This window comes from Bombina bombina, chromosome 9 (assembly GCF_027579735.1).
Source record: "Bombina bombina isolate aBomBom1 chromosome 9, aBomBom1.pri, whole genome shotgun sequence".
NCBI classification, from domain to species: Eukaryota; Metazoa; Chordata; class Amphibia; order Anura; family Bombinatoridae; genus Bombina; species Bombina bombina.
The window spans coordinates 115,824,907-115,845,484 of record NC_069507.1 but is presented as its reverse complement, the minus strand read 5'-3'; the positions used below and the strand labels follow the sequence as shown (position 1 = coordinate 115,845,484).

The following is a 20,578-nucleotide window of genomic DNA, read 5'->3' as shown; positions in this document are numbered from 1 at the left end:
GGGATACACCACCAGCCATTGTCTATGGTATGGGCGATGACGCGGATTAGAGATAATTTGCGCTATCGCCACGGTACCCCCTAGACCAGTATTGAGTTCCCCACCCTTATAGGTGACTCTAACACATGACAGTGAAATGGTATTACAAGGTATGCACAATTGCTAATAAAATTGCTATAATGATGGGTGTTAATGTGACATATTGATTACTATCTGTAACAAAGAATGATGTATATATATATATATATATATATATATATATATATATATATATATATATATATATATACACATGCACTAAACCCCCTCTTGTAAGAAGAAACATAATTTATGTAAGAACTTACCTGATAAATTAATTTCTTTCATATTAGCAAGAGTCCATGAGCTAGTGACGTATGGGATATACATTCCTACCAGGAGGGGCAAAGTTTCCCAAACCTCAAAATGCCTATAAATACACCCCTCACCACACCCACAATTCAGTTTAATGAATAGCCAAGAAGTGGGGTGATAAGAAAGGAGCGAAAGCATCAAAAATAAGGAATTGGAATAATTGTGCTTTTATACAAAAAAATCATAACCACCACAAAAAAGGGTGGGCCTCATGGACTCTTGCTAATATGAAAGAAATTAATTTATCAGGTAAGTTCTTACATAAATTATGTTTTCTTTCATGTAATTAGCAAGAGTCCATGAGCTAGTGACGTATGGGATAGCAGATACCCAAGATGTGGAACTTCCACGCAAGAGTCACTAGAGAGGGAGGGATAAAATAAAGACAGCCAATTCCGCTGAAAAAGATCCACAACCCAAATCAAAAAAATGAAATAATAAGCAGAAGAATCAAACTGAAACAGCTGCCTGAAGTACTTTTCTACCAAAAACTGCTTCAGAAGAAGAGAAAACATCAAAATGGTAGAATTTAGTAAAAGTATGCAAAGAAGACCAAGTTGCTGCTTTGCAAATCTGATCAACAAAAGCTTCATTCCTAAAAGCCCAGGAAGTAGAAACTGATCTAGTAGAATGAGCCGTAATCCTTTGAGGCGGGGACTTACCCGACTCTATATAAGCATGATGAATCAAAGACTTTAACCAAGATGCCAAAGAAATGGCAGAAGCCTTCTGACCTTTCCTGGAACCAGAAAAGATAACAAATAGACTTGAAGTCTTTCTGAAACCTTTAGTAGCTTCAACATAATATTTCAAAGCTCTAACCACATCCAAAGAATGTAAAGATCTCTCCAGAGAATTCTTAGGATTAGGACACAATGAAGGGACAACAATTTCTCTACTAATGTTGTTAGAATTCACAACTTTAGGTAAAAATTTAAATGAAGTCCGCAACACCGCCTTATCCTGATGAAAAATCAGAAAAGGAGATTCACAAGAAAGAGCAGATAACTCAGAAACTCTTCTAGCAGAAGAGATGGCCAAAAGGAACAAAACTTTCCAAGAAAGCAATTTAATATCCAGAGAATGCATAGGTTCAAACGGAGGAGCCTGTAAAGCCCTCAGAACCAAATTAAGACTCCAAGGAGGAGAGATTGGCTTAATGATAGGCTTGATACGAACCAAAGCCTGTACAAAACAATGAATATCAGGAAGTTTAGCAATCTTTCTGTGAAAAAGAACAGAAAGAGCAGAGATTTGTCCTTTCAAGGAACTTGCAGACAAACCCTTATCCAAACCATCCTGAAGAAACTGTAAAATTCTAGGAATTCTAAAAGAATGCCAAAAGAATTTATGAGAAGAACACCAAGAAATGTAAATCTTCCAGACTCTGTAATAAATCTTCCTAGACACAGATTTACGAGCCTGTAACATAGTATTGATCACTGAGTCAGAGAAACCTCTATGACTAAGAATCAAGCGTTCAATCTCCATACCTTCAAATTTAATGATTTGAGATCCTGATGGAAAAATGGGTCTTGAGATAGAAGATCTGGCCTTAACGGAAGTGTCCAATTTTGGCAACCGGCCATCCGAACAAGATCCACATACCAAAACCTGTGAGGCCATGCTGGAGCCACCAGCAGTACAAACGAACGCTCCATTAGGATTTTGGAAATCACTTTTGGAAGAAGAACTAGAGGCGGAAAGATATAAGCAGGTTGATAATTCCAAGGAAGCGACAACGCGTCCACTGTTTCCGCCTGAGGATCCCTGGATCTGGACAGATACCTGGGAAGTTTCTTGTTTAGATGAGAGGCCATCAGATCTATTTCTGGAAGTCCCCAGATTTGAACAATCTGAAGAAATACCTCTGGGTGGAGACCATTCACCCGGATGTAGCGTCTGGCGACTGAAATAATCCACTTCCCAATAGTCTATACCTGGGATGTGAACCGCAGAGATTAGACAAGAGCTGGATTCCGCCCATACAAGTATCCGAGATACTTCTTTCATAGCCTGAGGACTGTGAGTCCCTCCTTGATGATTGACATATGCCACGGTTGTGACATTGTCTGTCTGAAAACAAATAAACGATTCTCTCTTCAGAAGAGGCCAGAACTGAAGAGCTCTGAAAATCGCACGGAGTTCCAAAATGTTGATTGGTAATCTCGCCTCCTGAGATTCCCAAACCCCCTGCGCTGTCAGAGATCCCCATACAGCTCCCCAACCTGAAAGACTCGCATCTGTTGAGATCACAGTCCAGGTTGGACGAACAAAAGAAGCCCCTTGAATTAAACGATGGTGATCCAACGACCAAGTCAGAGAAGAACGAACATTGGGATTTAAGGATATTAATTGTGATATCTTTGTATAATCCCTGCACCATTGGTTCAGCATACAAAGCTGAAGAGGTCTCATGTGAAAACGAGCAAAAGGGATCGCGTCCGATGCAGCAGTCATGAGACCTAGCATTTCCATGTACAAAGCTACCGAAGGGAACGATTGAGACTGAGACGTCTCTTTTCTGTTAGAGACAAAGTCATGGACACTGAATCTATTTAGAAACCCAAAAAGGTTACCTTTGTCTGAGTACTCAAGGAACTCTTTGGTAAATTGATTCTCCAACCATGTCTTTGAAGAAACAACACAAGTTGATTCGTATGAGATTCTGCAGAATGTAAAGACTGAGCAAGTACCAAGATATCGTCCAAATAAGGAAATACCTAAATACCCTGTTCTCTGATTACAGAGAGAAGGGCACAGAGAACCTTTGAAAAGATCCTTGGAGCTGTTGCTAGGCCAAACGGAAGAGCAACAAACTGGTAATGTTCGTCTAGAAAAGAGAATCTCAGGAACTGATAGTGATCTGGATGAATTGGAATATGAAGATATGCATCCTGTAGGTCTATTGTAGACATATAATGCCCTTGCTGAACAAAAGACAGAATAGTCCTTATAGTCACCATTTTGAATGTTGGTATCCTTACATAACGATTCAATATTTTTAGATCCAGAACTGCTCTGAAGGAATTCTCCTTCTTTGGTACAATGAATAGATTTGAGTAAAACCCCAGACCCTGTTCCAGAACTGGAACTGGCATAATTACCCCAGCTGACTCTAGGTCTGAAACACATTTCAGAAACGCCTGAGCCTTTACTGGGTTTACTGGGATGCGTGAGAGAAAAAATCGTCTCACAGGCGGCCTTACCTTGAAACCTATTCTGTACCCTTGTGAAACAATGTTCTGAATCCAAAGACTGTAAATCAAATTGATCAAACATTTTTGAAAAATCGTAACCTGCCCCCTACCAGCTGTGCTGGAATGAGGGCCGCACCTTCATGCGGATTTAGGAGATGGTTTTGACTTTCGAAAAGGCTTGGATTTATTCCAGACTGGAGAAGGTTTCCAAACGGAAACTGTTCCTTTAGAGGAAGGGTTAGGCTTTTGTTCCTTATTCTGACGAACGGAACGAAAATGATTAGCAGCCCTATATTTACCTTTAGATTTTTTGTCCTGAGGCAAAAAGGCTCCCTTCCCCCCAGTAACAGTTGAAATTATTGAATCCAACTGTGAAACAAATAATTTATTACTTTGGAAAGAAAGAGAAAGCAATGTTGACTTAGAAGTCATATCTGCATTCCAAGATTTAAGCCATAAAGCTCTTCTAGCTAAAATAGCTAAAGACATATACCTGACATCAATTCTAATGATATAAAAAATGGCATCACAAACAAAGTTATTAGCATGTTGAAGAAGTTTAACAATGCTATAAGCATTATGGTCTGACACTTGTTGCGCTAAAGCCTCCAACCAAAAAGTGGAAGCTGCAGCAACATCAGCCAAAGAAATAGCAGGCCTAAGAAGATTACCTGAACATAAATAAGCCTTCCTTAGAAAGGATTCAAGCTTCCTATCTAAAGGATCCTTAAATGAAGTGCTATCTGCCGTAGGAATAGTAGTACGTTTAGCAAGTAGTAGAGTAGAGATAGCCCCATCAACTTTGGGGATTTTTTCCCAAAACTCTAATCCGTCAGATGGCAAAGGGTACAATTTCTTAAACCTTGGTGAAGGAGTAAATGAAGTACTCAGACTATTCCATTCCCTAGAAATTACTTCTGAAATAGCATCAGGAACTGTAAAAACTTCTGGAATAACTACATGAGGTTTAAAAACTGAATTTAAACGCTTATTAGTTTTAATATCAAGAGGACTAGACTCCTCCATATCTAATGCAATCAACACTTCTTTAAGTAAAGAACGAATAAACTCCATCTTAAATAAATATGAAGATTTATCAGTGTCAATATCTGAGGCAGAATCTTCTGAACCAGAGAGATCCTCATCAGAAATAGATAAGTCAGAATGATGGCGGTCATTTAAAATTTCATCTGAAATATGAGAAGTTTTAAAAGACCTTTTACGTTTACTGGAAGGAGGAATAACAGACAGAGCCTTCCTAATAGAATTAGAAACAAATTCTCTTACATTAACAGGAACATCCTGAACATTAGATGTTGAAGGAAAAACAACAGGTAATGGATTATTACTAATGGAGACCAGTGTTCCTTCTAAGGCCAGTTTTGTGTGCGGCCCAGCAGTGAAACAGTTAATTAAGTAACCACAACCTGTAATTAGCAATCACTGCTCAATGCAGTCTGCAAGGTATGGCTGTTTTATTAACTGTTTCACTGCTGGGCCGCACACAAAACTGGCCTTAGAGGGAACACTGATGGAGACATTATCTGCGTTAGAAAGTTTATCATGACAACTAACACAAACTACAGCCGGAGGAACAGTTACCAAAAGTTTACAACAAATGCACTTAGCTTTGGTAGAACCAACATCAGGCAGCGTCTTTCCAGAAGTAGATTCTGATCCAGGGTCAGGTTGTGACATCTTGCAATATGTAATAGAAAAAACAACATATAAAGCAAAATTATCAAATTCCTTAAATGACAGTTTCAGGAATGGGAAAAAATGCCAAACAAACAAGCCTCTAGCAACCAGAAGCAACAAAAAATTGAGACTGAAATAATGTTAATAAACTGGTGCCAAGTATGACGCCCATTTTTTTTTGGTGCCAAGTATGACGCCCACATTTTTTGGCACCAAAAACGACGCCCACATTTTTTGGCGCAAAAAACGTCTGTAACACACATGCGTCAAAAATGATGCAACCACGTGAGAACTTCCGGCGTCAACTATGGCGCCGGAAATGACGAAATTTTGCGCCAAAAAAGGTCGCGCCAAAAATGACGCAATAAATTGAAGCATTTTCTGCCCCCGTGACCCTAACAGCCCACAGGGAAAAAAGTAAATTTGAAATTTTTAAGGTAAGAAAAAATATTTATTCATATGCATTTTCCCAAAAAATTAAACTGACAGTCTGAAAGAAGGAATACTGATTATCCTGAATCAAGGCAAATATAAGTTTAAAACATATATTTAGAACTTTACATATAAAGTGCCCAACCATAGCTTTGAGTGTCATAAATAGAAATAAGATTTACTTACCCCAAGACACTCATCTACATAAAGCAGATAGCCAAACCAGTACTGAAACGAGAATCAGTAGAGGTAATGGTATATAAGAGTATATCGTCGATCTGAAAAGGGAGGTAGGAGACGAAATCTCTACGACTGATAACAGAGAAACTATGAAATAGATCCCCTAGAGGAAGACCATGGTATTCAAATAGGCAATACTCTCTTCACATCCCTCTGACATTCACTGCACTCTGAGAGGAAAACCGGGCTTCAGCCTGCTGCGAAGCCCATATCAACGTAGAAATCTAGCACAAACTTACTTCACCACCTCCATAGGAGGCAAAGTTTGTAAAACTGAATTGTGGATGTGGTGAGGGGTGTATTTATAGGCATTTTGAGGTTTGGGAAACTTTGCCCCTCCTGGTAGGAATGTATATCCCATACATCACTAGCTCATGGACTCTTGCTAATTACATGAAAGAAATTATATACGTGGATTAAGAGATGTAACCCTGCTGCCGATCCTCTGAGCATTAACTTATTGTTGTAGTGTCCATTTTTTTTTGACATGTTAAAATGGTTGACCACGTAATGTTTGTTGGTATATATATAGAACTGGCTGTTCTAATTGTCGTCTCACATAGCTATGGTTTAGGCTTATTTGTCATGTAAACACTGACACCGCATTGCACGTGTGATATTGTAAATATTTGTCACGGAAGTGACGTCACGATGGTAGAGTTCCGGTACAACCGGAAGTCACGCAACTTCCAGCATAAGTATAAGAAAACACGTATGGTGAAGCACTGCACACACTATGCGTCACATAAGAAATATATAGAACAAGGTACATTGTAAATTGTGCTTTAACATACAATGTAGAACTAGGTTTATTAATGGTGAGTTGTTTTAATACACGGTGTCATGAGATGCAAGACACAGAAAAGAAGGTACAACACTATTTTATTGCAGAGCCTGGAAATATATACATCTGGTAGCATTGATCTCACTTAGTAACTGCGACATAGACAAATGGACCCATCCGGTGACGTCACTTCCTACTCTCATCACATCTTCCCCCTTTTCAAAGGACAAGGCATACTTTTTTTTTTCATTTGAATACAACAAATAGCAAGGTATACAAGAAGCATACAACAACAGTTTTGAATAGTATATAACAAATAACAAGTTAAAGAGAATATCTGTATAAACAACATGAATTACATCCTGACTTGAACATCGAGGTAGACTACCCTAGTCCACAGTGACCATGGGATTATTCTGCCCATACTTCCGGTCACTGCTCTAACTAATGTTAATCCCGATATCGGGCCGGAAGTTTCACCACTCTTCCTCTTGATGTAACTCTACATGAACTGTCCTCTGATACAGAAGAAGGTTATTGAGAGTCTGCTGGAGGCAAAGACATATCCCCGCTATGATCTTGCTGAGGGGAAGGCACCCCTCTTAAAACAGGGGATCCCACCGGCGGTGGTACTAAGGCATCCAGTTCCAAACTCTCAGGTACGGGCTGAATATGTTTTCGATTTCGACGTGTAACTGTCCCTCCATCAGTAAGGACTACATAAGACCTTGGTTCTGGAGAGCGTCCAATTACCGTAGTAAGCGTCTTCCATTTCTTCTCATCATCCAGTTTAATTCTGACACTTTGCCCCGCATTCAGCTCCTGCAAGGGCCTCACAGAATGTGTCCTGTCGTAGAAGAATCGATAGCCCCTTTTTACCTTTTCATCCCTCTTAAAAACTTTGTCTCAAGGAATAGAGCTAGTTGGCTGGAAGACACCCACAGAGAGTAAGGTGGTGCGAATCTGGCGTCCTATCAGCAGCTGTGTTGGGCTAAACCCCGTGGCTTGAATGGGAGTCGCCCTATAGGACAAGAGGGCCACATACGGCTCAAATTGCTTCAAAATGAACTTTGTTGTTTGAACTGCCCTTTCAGCCATTCCATTGGCCTGCGGGTTATGTGGACTTGACGTGGAATGTAAAAAATCATATTCTCTGCTGAAAGAACTGAATTCTGTGGAAGCAAACTGCATTCTGTTATCACTCACCAACTCCATTGGTATGCCCCACCGGGCGAACAAGCTCTTGAGACGAGTGACGGCTTGACTTGTGATTTCATTCAAAGGTGCAATTTCCAAATACTTGGAATGGTAGTCGATCACGACTAGGTACTCTTTCCCTTGCAGCTCGCACAAATCAGCAGCTATTTTCTGCAACGGGCCTGCAGGCAGCGGAGTAGAAATCAAGGGTTCCCGGCACATTTTGACACATGGCGCCTGGAAAGTGTATCTGCCACAACCAGTTGTTTCCCCGGCACATGCACTGCCTGAACGTTGAACCTGAGCAGCCTCATTAGAAGTCTCTGGCATCTTAGGGGTGTTTTGTCAATATCATAGGAGTTGATTAGAGGGACTAGCAGTTTATGGTCAGTCTCCAGACTACATTTCTCTAAACCTACTAGGTAACGCTGAAAGCGCTCACAGGCCCAAACTGCAGCCAGACACTCTCTGAATTTGGGCGTATTTCAACTTGGCAGCCATCCGTGTACGGGAATAATAGGTGATAGGCTGTAGTTTGTTCTCATTCAACTGCAGTAGGGCGGCCCCCAACCCAAAACTGCTCGCATCAGCACTAACCACAGTCTTTTTGGAAGGGTCATAGAACTCCAACACTGGGGCAGACCCTAGCAGGGACTTCACCTGCATAAAAGATTCTTCCTGTGAAGGTCCCCAGACCCAGTCAACATCTTTCTGTCAGGGTTTTTTCCTGCTTTGCAGCCATTTTACTCACCTCTCTTGCTGACTCTGGTGCATACTGTGTGATGCTGCTCATTTCCTGCACTTCCTTTTATGGCGAGACTGGTGTACATCATCCGTGTGAGACAGGATGCAGTCTCAGAATTGTGATGTCATCACTTATTATTTAAAGGGCCTCTGTTCAGTATGAACATGGAGAAGCATGAGAAACACTCGAGCAGCAGCAAGTAAAATAAATTTATTGGTCATTTCCAAAATAACGGTACACACAGCATCGTGTTCAGTATGCTTTGCCCTTGCGTTGTCTCAGACCTGTTTGTGAGAGCTCCTGTGTATTACCTGGCTGCCTGACGTCCCTCCTGGTTCCTGATCCCTGGCTTGTTCCTGACTCTGCTGTTCTGCTTGTTCCTGATTCCGGCTCGTCTGACTATTCACTTTGGCTCCTGACTCAGCTCGTCTGACTACCAGCTCTGGTTTTGATTCTTGGCTTGTTATTTTACTTGTGGACTTTTTATTATTTTTTGCTATTAATAAAGGTGTGATTATTTTTGCACTTCTTGTCTCAGTCTGATTCCTGGCACCCTGACACTTTCTTTAGCAACTCTGTGATAGAGTGTAGTATAGTAGATAAATCTGGGAGGAACCTGCCCACATAGTTTACAAGGTCCAATATTTGTCTCAGCTCATGTACATCAGAAGGACTTTTCATCTGTTCAACAGCACAAATTTTCTCGGGGTCTGGCTTGATGCCATCCCCATTGATGATATGCCCAAAGTAACATAACTCAGCTTTCCTAAAATGGCATTTCTCTTTATTTAACTTCAGCCTGGACTCTCTAATAGTCTGCAGCACACAGCTCAGTCGCTGATCATGTTTCTCCAATGTAGACCCATACACCAAGATGAAAACTGCCGTGTCCATGTGGTCTCTTAGGAGAGAACTCATTTCTCTTTGAAAGATTTCAGGAGCAGAGGATATCCCGAAGGGGAGTCTGCAGAAGCAAAACCGACCTACCGGTGTAATGAAGGTAGTCAGTTTGCAGCACTTTGGATCTAGAGGTATCTGCCAGAAGCCGCTAGAAGCATCCAATGTAGAGACTAACTTTGCCCCAGCCAATTTCGGAGCTATGTCTTCAAGTGTCGGCAGCCCATATCTCTCTCTCTTCACCGCCTTATTCAGCCTTTCAAGTCTTCGCAGATGCGTACCTTCCCATTTTTCTTCGCAACAGGCACAATGGGGGCACACCAGTTAGTTGCTTCAACAACCTCTTCAATAACCCCCATATTCTTCATACGCAGAAGCTCCTTCTCCAGTTGAGGCATGAGCGGGAACGGAATTCTACAGGGAGTGGTAATGCTGTATGGGACTGCGTCACCTTTAAGTGATATACGGACTGGGTTGCAATTCAGTAGGCCCAATTCACCAAACATATCTTCTGAGATCTTATTCACTCTGGCTACTAGGCCCAAACTACAGGCTGCTTTTCTGCTCAATAAATTGTTAACACACTGACCTCTAATCACATGCACCCACATGGTGAATTTCCTTTGCTTGTACTCGCAGCTGGCAAGAAATTTCCCCGCACAATCAATGCGACCACCAGGACTATGGACTTTTGTTGTAACTTTCGCCAGCTGGGGCTGTCCAGGCAGTTTTATGAATGCTGAAAGGGACATTACAGTGATGTCTGCTCCTGTGTCAATCTTAAAGGCAACTTTGGCTCCCATTACAGTAAGAGTAACCCTCCAAACTTCTTCTGAACCCGGCCATTCAACAACAAACCCTACAAAGGACACTTCTTGACCCTCCTGGTCGCTATCCACCTGCATCTCCTTAATCTATTCAGTTTAACACACCACTTCAAAATGGCCCATTCTGTTACATTTTCTACATCTTTTGTCTTTAGCAGGGCATATGACACTCTGATCATGAGCACGGTTGCACCGTGTGCATCGGGCATGCTGCGCCCATCCGCTTCTGGGCCTATCTGTTGCCCTAGGTCTAGCGTTCACACTGTGCCTTTCACTAGCAGCTCTCCTGAACTGCTGCACTTCATCCACAATACTCTCAGACCTCAGATCAGCACTTTGCTTTTTCACCAGTTCACTCTGGCAGGCCATCCTAATAGCCCCATTTAATGTTAAATCAGACTCTAACTGTAGCTTCAGTGAGACTTCAGCACCTGCAATTCCTATGACTATTCTGTCTCTGATTTGCTAATCTTTAGCAACACCAAACTCACAGAATTCAGCTAGTTCATACAAGCTACGCACAAACGTTTGTGAAAACAAGCCCTCTCATGAATCACATTTCTTTTGGGCACAAAGTGGGCACTGAGTTTATTCATAACTATTTCAAAGTCAAATTCCTTCTTGGAAAGTAAAGGCATTGAAAACCTGCTCCACATCTTTCCCTATAGAGTATAAAAGAGAATTATCTTGTACTTCACCACTCTCCTTGCCCAGCTTGGAAGCAATCCTGAAGCGCTGAAACTGCTGACGCCATGTGGGCCAAGCTGCAGACTGAGAAAAATCAAAAGGCTCAGGTGGGGTAAACTTTGATATTGTCATCAATCAGGAAACAGAAGCGCAGGCAAGAACTTCTTACACCATGTCATGAGATGCAGGACACAGCAAAGAGGGTACAACACTATTTTATTGCAGAACCTGGAAATATACATCTGGTAGCACTGATCTCACTTAGTAACTGCGACATAGACAAATGGACCTCAGCCCTGCCCCCATCCGGTGACGTCACTTCCCAATCTCATCACACACGGGCTCACTGGAGACACTAGTGATCCCCTTTTTGTTCACAATTGTTGTACGTATAAAGATTATTATAACCTGGAAGTGGATGTTGTAAACTTCCAGGGTCACATTAACCTAAACCGGAAATGATGTCAGTTTGGCGCCTTTTTTGACAGGAAGAAGGAGGTACCTGTTTGTGTTTCACTCTATTTAAGCACGGTTTGTGTGTGTTATTTGTGTTCTGAAGAAGAGGAGTTTTGTTCCCTAAAACTCCTCTTCTTCAGAACACAAATAACACACACAGGTTTTTTTTTTTTGCTCCATTAACGTCTATGGGGGAATAGGTTATTGGGCACGGGCGATATTTTTGGAATTTTGCATGTGTTGGATTTGCGAGAGAGCGATAATTTTTTACTTGTAATTCATAATACCAGCTCAACCCGACATGCGCAAAGTTTACTTCTAGCGCAATTAGCACTCTGGCAAAAGTGCTAAATGGCGCTCCACTTCTAATCTGGCCCAAAATGTTTTTTTATTTCATTTATAGATAGTATGAAAGAACAAAGGATCTAAGGTTTTATCATTATGTAGTGAAGTAATAGGTGTACTATGGGACTAAATAAAGTAGAAGGGCTGGTTGCATGTAAAGTATGGATGTATTTTGGACATATCATAGCATTAGACCACTCTGAGGCTGTGACTTCCCATATTCATTATTTATGTTCAGTTTATCCTTTATTCATTTTACTTGTTTGCTTTTAAAGATTTCTCACAAAAAGAGGCCAATGCAGAAAAAAGAAAATATTATAAGCAATATTTTTGACTATAAGCAAACCTAGTACCTGTGATTATCTGCTGAACAGTTTTGTTTAAGGTGCAGTGTCATACATCTTCTGTACATCATCTATGTGCCAAAGCTTTAAAGGGACAATGTACTAAAAAAAAACAATATCCTCTAATTCAATTCAGCAGCTAAGGAATTAAACACATAGATAATGTCCCACTCAGGAGCAACAAAGAACCGCTAGTCCTGAGTAGGAAACAGCTGGTGAGCCAATGAGCAGTGGGAGACACATTACCCTGACAGTCAAAAGCTATGTTTAATTAAGCATCTGCATTGTATGAGGTTTTTTTTTTGAGGGGGGGGGGGGGAAATCGCACAGCGCTCCACAGTATGTAGCTTATTTTTAAAGTTTAGACTTGTCTGATATGTAGACACCAGGAATGTAATGACATTATAAGGTGTTTACTGTCCCTTTAACGGGACATGAAACCAAATTTTTTTTTCTATCATGATTCAGATAAAGCATATAATTTCAAAAATCTTTCCAATTTACTTCTATTATCAATTTTGCTTCATTTTACTTGGTATCCTTTATTGAAGGTGCAGCAATGCACTACTGGGAGTTAGCTGAATATATTGCTAAGCGAATAAACAGAGGTATATATGTGCAGCCACCAATCAGCAGCTAGCTCCCAATTCTTGAGCCTATCTAGATATACTTTTCAGCAAAGAATAGCAAGAGAACAAAAAGCAAATTACATAAAAGAAGTAAATTAGAATTGTATGATCTATCTGAAGCATGAAAGAAAAATGTAGGGTTTCACGTCCCTTTAAGTGTCATTTCACATAAGGAGATTGTTTATTTCAGTCACTGGCAAGATCTTGCATGGTTGCCAATGTGTGCAGGAGATCTTACTGATGACTATATGAAGATTTCCAAGAGAGATTGAAGAAAAAATTTGTATGGGACTTCAAGAATGCTGGTGAATAAATTATTAAATATACAAGAGAATGAAAGGGACACGAAACCCAAAATTTGTATTTAATGATTCAGATAGAGCAAGCAATTTTAAACAACTTTCTAATTTTGTTCTATTATCAAATTTGCTGCTTTTGTTAAAAAGCAGGGACATAAGCTGAGCGTGCGCATCTCTAGTGCACTATATGGCAGCAGTTTTTGCAAGAATGATTTGCAAGAGCACTAGATTGCAGCACTATTTCCTGATATGTAGCGCTCCAGACATTTACCTAGGTATCTCTTCAAAAGAGAATATCCTGGGAACTAAGCAAATTTGATAATAGAAGAAAATTGAAAATGTTTTAAAATGTTATGCTCTGTCTGAATCACAAAATATTTTATTGGGTTTCAAATCCCTTTAAAGGGACATTATACACTAGTTTTTTCTTTGCATAAATGTTATGTAGATGATCCATTTATATAGCCCATACTGTTGTGCTTTTTTTTTTAAATGTGTAGTTTTGCTTATTTTTAAATAACATTGCTCTGATTTTCAGACTCCTAACCAAACCCCAAAGTTTTAGGAGAGTACCGACGTATACCTACCCCAGCTTGCTCCTGTTTGTGTAAAGGTTCTTTTCATATGCAAAGAAAGGGGGAGAGGGAGAGTGTCTGTTATTTCCCACTTGCAGTGAGTGTTCCAGCTACCTTTTTAACAGAGCCAAACTGACAGCTTCTAAGTAAGTTTTTAAACGGTTTTATACTGGATTTTTATATCAGTATCTGAGCATATTATTCTTTATGTCTATTACATGCAGTTATATTAAAATTGGTGTATACTGTCCCTTTAAGTAAGCTTACATTTCAGGGTTAGACTAAATGTGCCTTCTGGTTTTCATTTGCCATCTAAATGTATGTAACTATGTTACTATTAAAAACTCTGCACAGTAACACTGACTGTTTACCTACAGCAACAAGAAGCCTTACAAACTCTACTTCACAGATACATTAGAAAAAGACCAGGCGGCAAATGTCCAGCACTTACGGAATAGTTTCAAATGAAAGGGACAGTAAACAGTTTGTAATTACAAGACATTTCTGTTATGTTGTTATAGAATAACATATCATCCAACCATCTGCCTTATTTGAAAATGCCAATCTTAGCTTTAATCTACAGACAAGACCAGCCACTATCATAAAGTTATACAATGTATTGTTTTGTAGTTGTCATCTGATAAAGCCAATTTTGAATATATATATATATATATATATATATATATATATATATATATGTAGCAGGGTTAGCCTTGATAAGTCAGCAGGGTACATTTCATCTTCTGAGAATAAGACATTTCATTTCTCAAAATTAATCAAAGGGGCAAACATTTTACCTAAAAATACCAGTCTGTTTACTGTCCCTTTAAATACTACAAAGAATCATTCAAGAATTATTTTTAAAATATATGAATTTTTGGAGCTGTACTAGGTGAAATTCTTTATACTTTATACTTTCCCCTTCATGGTGCTTAGCCACAGCTGGTGGCGAGTAAAGCACAGGAACTTGGTTTGGAGGGGGGTAGAAATCTCCAGAGACAGCTGTGACTACAAAACATATACTTTTAAGTTATGTCAATTAGATAAAATATTCCAGACTGCTGCTCAGTTTAGCAGTCGTGTAGCAATAACAGAACACAGCTCTGCAGGTATTTTAATGTTTACCCAGCTGAGAGTCTGTAAGGCAATATAATTGTGGCTGAGCTAATAAAAACTGGTAACAACATTACATTGGTCCACAGCTACACCCACTAAGTCATCTGATCGTTATGGACCATTAGTTATTCATTCAGGTTGAACTGTATTAACATTTCAGAAGATTTCCTAGTCTGGTTTTTGCTGACACACATTTGGATACTTACAATTTAAAAACTATAACTTGTAATGAAACTATCATTTAAAGGGGAGGTGCACTTCAAATGTTACCTTGTTCCAGCTAAAAGAAAGTATTTTGAAATGTATTAACTTTTTTTTTTAAGATTATTGTTATGTTGAATAAATATACTTTTCCTTGTAAGGCATGTAGATACTGGTCACTCACAGCTAATAGAGCCAATATACATTTCCTTGCAAGGCATGCAGAGACTTAGGGGCCCATTTATCAAGCTCTGGAGGAAGCTTGATGCCCCGTGTTTCTGGCGAGCCTAGGGTTGCCACCTCAGCCATGTTTTCTTGGACACTTATGAGTTACACATGCTGCAGGGAGCGCAGGGAGGAACATGTATTGTGTTTCTGGACAGCACTATTTATATTCCTCCCTGCACACCCTGCAGCATGTGTAACTTATAAGTGTTCTGTATTTTAAGGGACGGGTGGCAACCCTAGGCGAGCCTGCAGGCTCACCAGAAACACCAGATATGAAGCAACGGACACCGCTGCTCCATAACCTGTCCGCTTGCTCTGAGCAGGCGGACAGACATCGCTGCAATTCAACCCGATTGAGTACGATCGGGTTGATTGACACCCCCCTGCTGGCGGCCGATTGGCCGCAAATCTGCAGGGGGCAGCATTGCACCAGCAGCTCACAAGAGCTGCTGGTGCAATGCTGAATACGGAGAGCGTACTGCTCTCTACATTCAGCGAGGTCTGGCGGACCTAATCAGCACTGTCGGATCAGGTCCGCCAGACCTTTGATAAATATCCCCCTTAGAGAACAATAAATACCTAGGTATACAATATGAATTTCCTTCCACTCAATGCAGTAAAATTGCATAATTAACAAATGCACTATAAAAAGACAATGACACCTACTCTGAATTTCAAATAAGCAGTAGATTTTTTTCTAACAAATTCATTTTTTCTCCTATTTTCCGGCCCCTTGTATCATGTGACAGATATCAGCCAATCACAGACTAGTATATGTTTACCCTGTGAGCTTGTGCACATGCTCAGTAGGATCTTGTTCACCAGAAAAATTTGATATTGGAAGTAAATTGGAAAGTGTCTTAAAACTGCTGCTTTGTCTGAATCCTTAAAGGGCTATTAAACCCCAAAAAATTATTTCATGATTCAGATAAAGAATACAATTTTAAACAACTTTCTAATTTACTTCTATTATCTAATTTGCTGCAATCTTTAGATATTCTTTGTTAAAGAAATAGCAATGCACATTGGTGAGCCAATCACATGAGGCATCTATATGTAACCACCAATCAGAAGCTACTGAGCCTATCTAGATATGCGTTTCAGGAAAGAATATAAAAAGATTTAAGCAAATTAGACAATAGAAGTAAATTAGAAAGTTGTTAAAAATGGTATTCTCTATCTGAATCATAAAAGAAAAATTGTGGGTTGAATGTCCCTTTAATTTAAACAGCTTTTGCTTAATCTTTTTTTTTTACATGCAAAACATATATTCTATATGTCTGTCATTTTGTTAAAGCGGCATGATTCAGGTAGAGAATACAATTTTAAACAGGGGATGCAGAGAACCTGGGTCCTAGATGCTGATTGGTCGCTGCATATAAATACCGAGTTTCATTGGCTCACCCATGTGTTCAGTTAGAAACCAGTAGTGCATTGCTGCTCCTTCAATAAATGATACCAAGAGAATGAAACAGATTAGATAATAGAAGTAAATTAGAACGTTGTTTAAAATTGTATTCTCTATCTGAATCATGAAAGAACATATTTGGGTTTCATGTCCCTTTAAGGTTTCTTTAAGACACAAAGCAAATAGTACATATTTTCCTGTAAAACGTACATTATTATTATTATTAGTAGTAGTAGTAGTAGTAGCAGTTATACTAGCATTATTAGTATTATTCTCATTATTATTTTATATTTATATTTTACCTTGAATGCTGCATTTAACTCCAAGAAGGAATCAAATGTTACTAAATAAAAATCATGCACATTCTTCCATTCTCCAGTTGATTTTGCTTTTTCCAAATCCATCCTAAAAAGAGAAAACAATCATATTAAAAAAACATCACCAAAAGTAAAATATGTATTGTCATTACAGATTACAGCTGTTAAAATTTGCATGAATGAATACTGAGTGGATTAATAATAGTGGAGCAGGTGTGCCTGTTACAGAACCAATATAGGGCTAGATTACAAGTGGAGCTCAAAGTTGCGATTAAGCGAGAGTGATATTTGCGCTCCACGCACGCAATTGTACGCTGGTATTATAAGTCCAGTGCAATGGGAACACAAGCTCACGTTCGCATTGTATGGAAGCTTTGTGCTCGATAGAGGACACTTCCATAGGCTCCAATGGGAGCCTTGTTCTCACGCTGTGTTTAACCTAGCACAGCGAAGGGGGTAAGTAGAGCAGCGATGTCAGCAAAGTGCAAAAATATATGTATTTAAGCATATATATTTACAGGGAGCAAACAGTCCCTATAGACCGCAATGTATCAGTGCCGATTTTTTTTTTACACCCCATACCTGACACTTTAACCCCTAAAAACTGCTTCATACAGTTATGTTTTTTTTTTTTTTTTTTAAAGATGCTAATAATCTCTTTAATTTTATTAAATGCACTACATACTTTATTTTGGGGGCAATTGGGGGACATTTAAAAAAAAAATTAAATTTGTGGAGCACTAATTGCTACAGCAAGCTCACAGTAGCATTAACCAGCTGGCTATGTTATTGTGCGCCCATGACATGGTCATGATTCAGGTAGAACATGTCATTTCTTTCCAATTTACTTCTATTATTAATTTTGCTTAGTTCTCTTGGTATTCTTTATTAAAGAGCAATTCTAGGTAAGCTAAAGTGCATGCATGAGTCATCAGGCAGCAGTGTTTGCAACAATGTAGTTATGTTATACATAGTTGCAACCTCTGCTGCCATATAGTGTATGTAGCACTGTTTGTAACTATGGCAGCAGTGTTTGCAACTATGTATAATATTGCTATAAACATTGCTGCAAACACTGCTGCCATATGGCTAAAGACACGTGCATGCTCCTGAGCTCACCTTGGATTAGTCTTTAACAAAGGATACCAAGATAACTAAGCTAAATTGATTATATAAGTAAATTGGAATGTTGTTTAAAACGTTATGCTCTGCCCAATGCATTTGTTTACTTAACTTTTAAAGGGACATTTAACTGGACACAACTTTATTAGCATGGTTAACCATGCAAATGTTTTCCTTCTGTGCCTGCAGCCCTCATCAGCTCTTTTATTTTAACCCTTTACAGGTGCTAGTTGGTAAAGCTCTACATTTTTATAATAGGTTCCACATACACATGGATCAGTGATGTTGGAAGCTTTTTCACAGTTGTATTGTGTGCTTCAGGTTAGCACACACTTTGTATCATGCACGCTAACCCGAAATGCACATTTCACAATTTGCAACACTCATCCGCAAATGCATAGAGTGCAAGAATATCTAAGCTCCAAGTCATCGGTGCCCAGTGTGAAAATGGGGAGCTAGATCAATCAGCAACAAAAAGGGATTAAATGGCTTTAAAGAAAGCTGCAGCCACACAATAAAAAAAATAGCATGGTGAGTAGTAATCATGTAATTGTACCCAGCAGTTTAGGGCTCATTTAGCCACCAATCAGCAAGCGCTACCCAGGTGCTGAACTAAAGATGGGCTGGCTACTAAGCTTACACCCCCTGCTTTTCAAATAAAGATACCAAGAGAACGAAGAAAAAAATCATAATAGAAGTAAATTAGAAATTGCTTAAAATTGCATGCTCTTTCTGAATCATGAAAGAAAAAAAAATGTGTTTCATATCCCTTTAAAAGGGACATAGCAACACATTATCACAGATTTTTTGCATTAGTCAACATAAATAACTATGGGCTAGATTACAAGTGGAGCGCCATATTGCATTTACGCAAGCGCAATATTTGCACTCCATTCAGTAATACCAGTGCACGTAAATGTTCACATTGCACTCGCGTTCACATTGCCTGAAAGCTTCCATAGGCTTCAATTGGAACCTTGTTCTCATGTCGATAGACAAGACAAACCACCTAGCGCAGGGGGCAAATCACGCAGAGTTGGGCAACAATAAATATCTATATGCTTATATACATATATATTTGTGTTTATATGTGCATAGTAACATATACACACATAAATATATATGTATAAAGTCATATACATATATATTTAAAGTAAAAACACAATCCCCCATTCACCTATATGTAAAGGCACTTTAGGTGCCATTTTTTTCTCAAACACCCCACATACCCTTTGCACAGATTTTTTAAAAATAAAAATGCTCTAACCTCTGGTTAATTGCGCTAAGCGCAAAGTGACCGCAAGCTCACAGGAGCAATAACAAGCCACTTGTCATGGCTGGTTATTTAACGTGTGCCAGTAAACAGACACATTTGCCCATTTACGGTGCACATTAAGATAGCACTCCACTCATAATCTAGCCCTATGTGTTTAAACTCCCCAACGGGTTTAAACACAAAGGTAAAGTCCTGCTTGGGAGTTGAAAACTTTGCAGCTCCCAAGCAGCCTGTGAACCAATCAGAAGTGGTATTTATACAACCCATTGCAAATAACCAGCTTTATTCTGCTTGTGAGCTGCAAGGCTTTTAGCTCCAGCACAGGACTTTACCTTTTGTGTTTAACCCATATTTGTATTAGGTGATGCTTGTAAAGTGGATCAAGTAACATATTTCAGGCTCCAGTGACAATATTGTTAGTTAAAGGGACAGTCAACACCAGAATGTTTGTTGTTTAAAATGAAAGATAATCCCTTTATTACCCATTCCCCAGTTGTGCATAACCAACACAGTTATAATAATACACGTTTTACCTCTGTAATTACCTTGTATCAAAGCTTAAACTGACTGCCCCCTTGACAGACATGCATTTTAGCCAATCAGAGCTCACTCCTAGGTCACTTCACGTGCATGCGCTCAATGTTATCTATATGAAACACACAAACTAATGCCCTCTAGTGGTCAAAATGCATTCAGATGAGAGGCAGTCTTCAAGGTCTAAGAAATTAGCATATGAACCTCCTAGGTTTAGCTTTTAACTAAGAATACCAAGAGAACAAAGCAAAATTGGTGATAAAAGTAAATTGGGAAGTTGTTTAAAATTACATGCCCTATTTAAATCATGAAAGTTTTTTTGGACTTGACTGCACCTTTAAGATTGTCTTTGGAAAAACATGCAAATGTGAACTATAATGATGCATGGTATATCACTATACTCACTTGAGAGATTTTTTTAATCTAATCTTTTTATTCAACATATTTTATTTTGACTCTGGTTCTGGTGACCTATATCAGCTTCTCTATGCAACAAATATATATGCTGATGTCTAACAAGACTAAAACAGGTGACCATATTTTCTAATATTGTATTTGCCATGTTCTGACCTGACCTTTAATTTAACCAAATTATTTTTTAGCTGCTAGCAAATTGTCTTGTTTGATT

At 39.2% G+C, this 20,578-nt stretch overlaps 1 protein-coding gene across 1 annotated transcript in view; it reads right to left on the bottom strand.

Moving 5' to 3' along the window:
• The window catches only part of HECTD2 (HECT domain E3 ubiquitin protein ligase 2), a 375,065-nt gene that overhangs the window by 159,152 nt on the left and 195,335 nt on the right, over positions 1–20,578 (bottom strand). Inside the window, exon 4 of the mRNA XM_053692327.1 lies at positions 17,004–17,106. Coding sequence (XP_053548302.1) covers positions 17,004–17,106 — 103 coding nt within the window. The remainder of the gene's footprint in view (positions 1–17,003; positions 17,107–20,578) is intronic.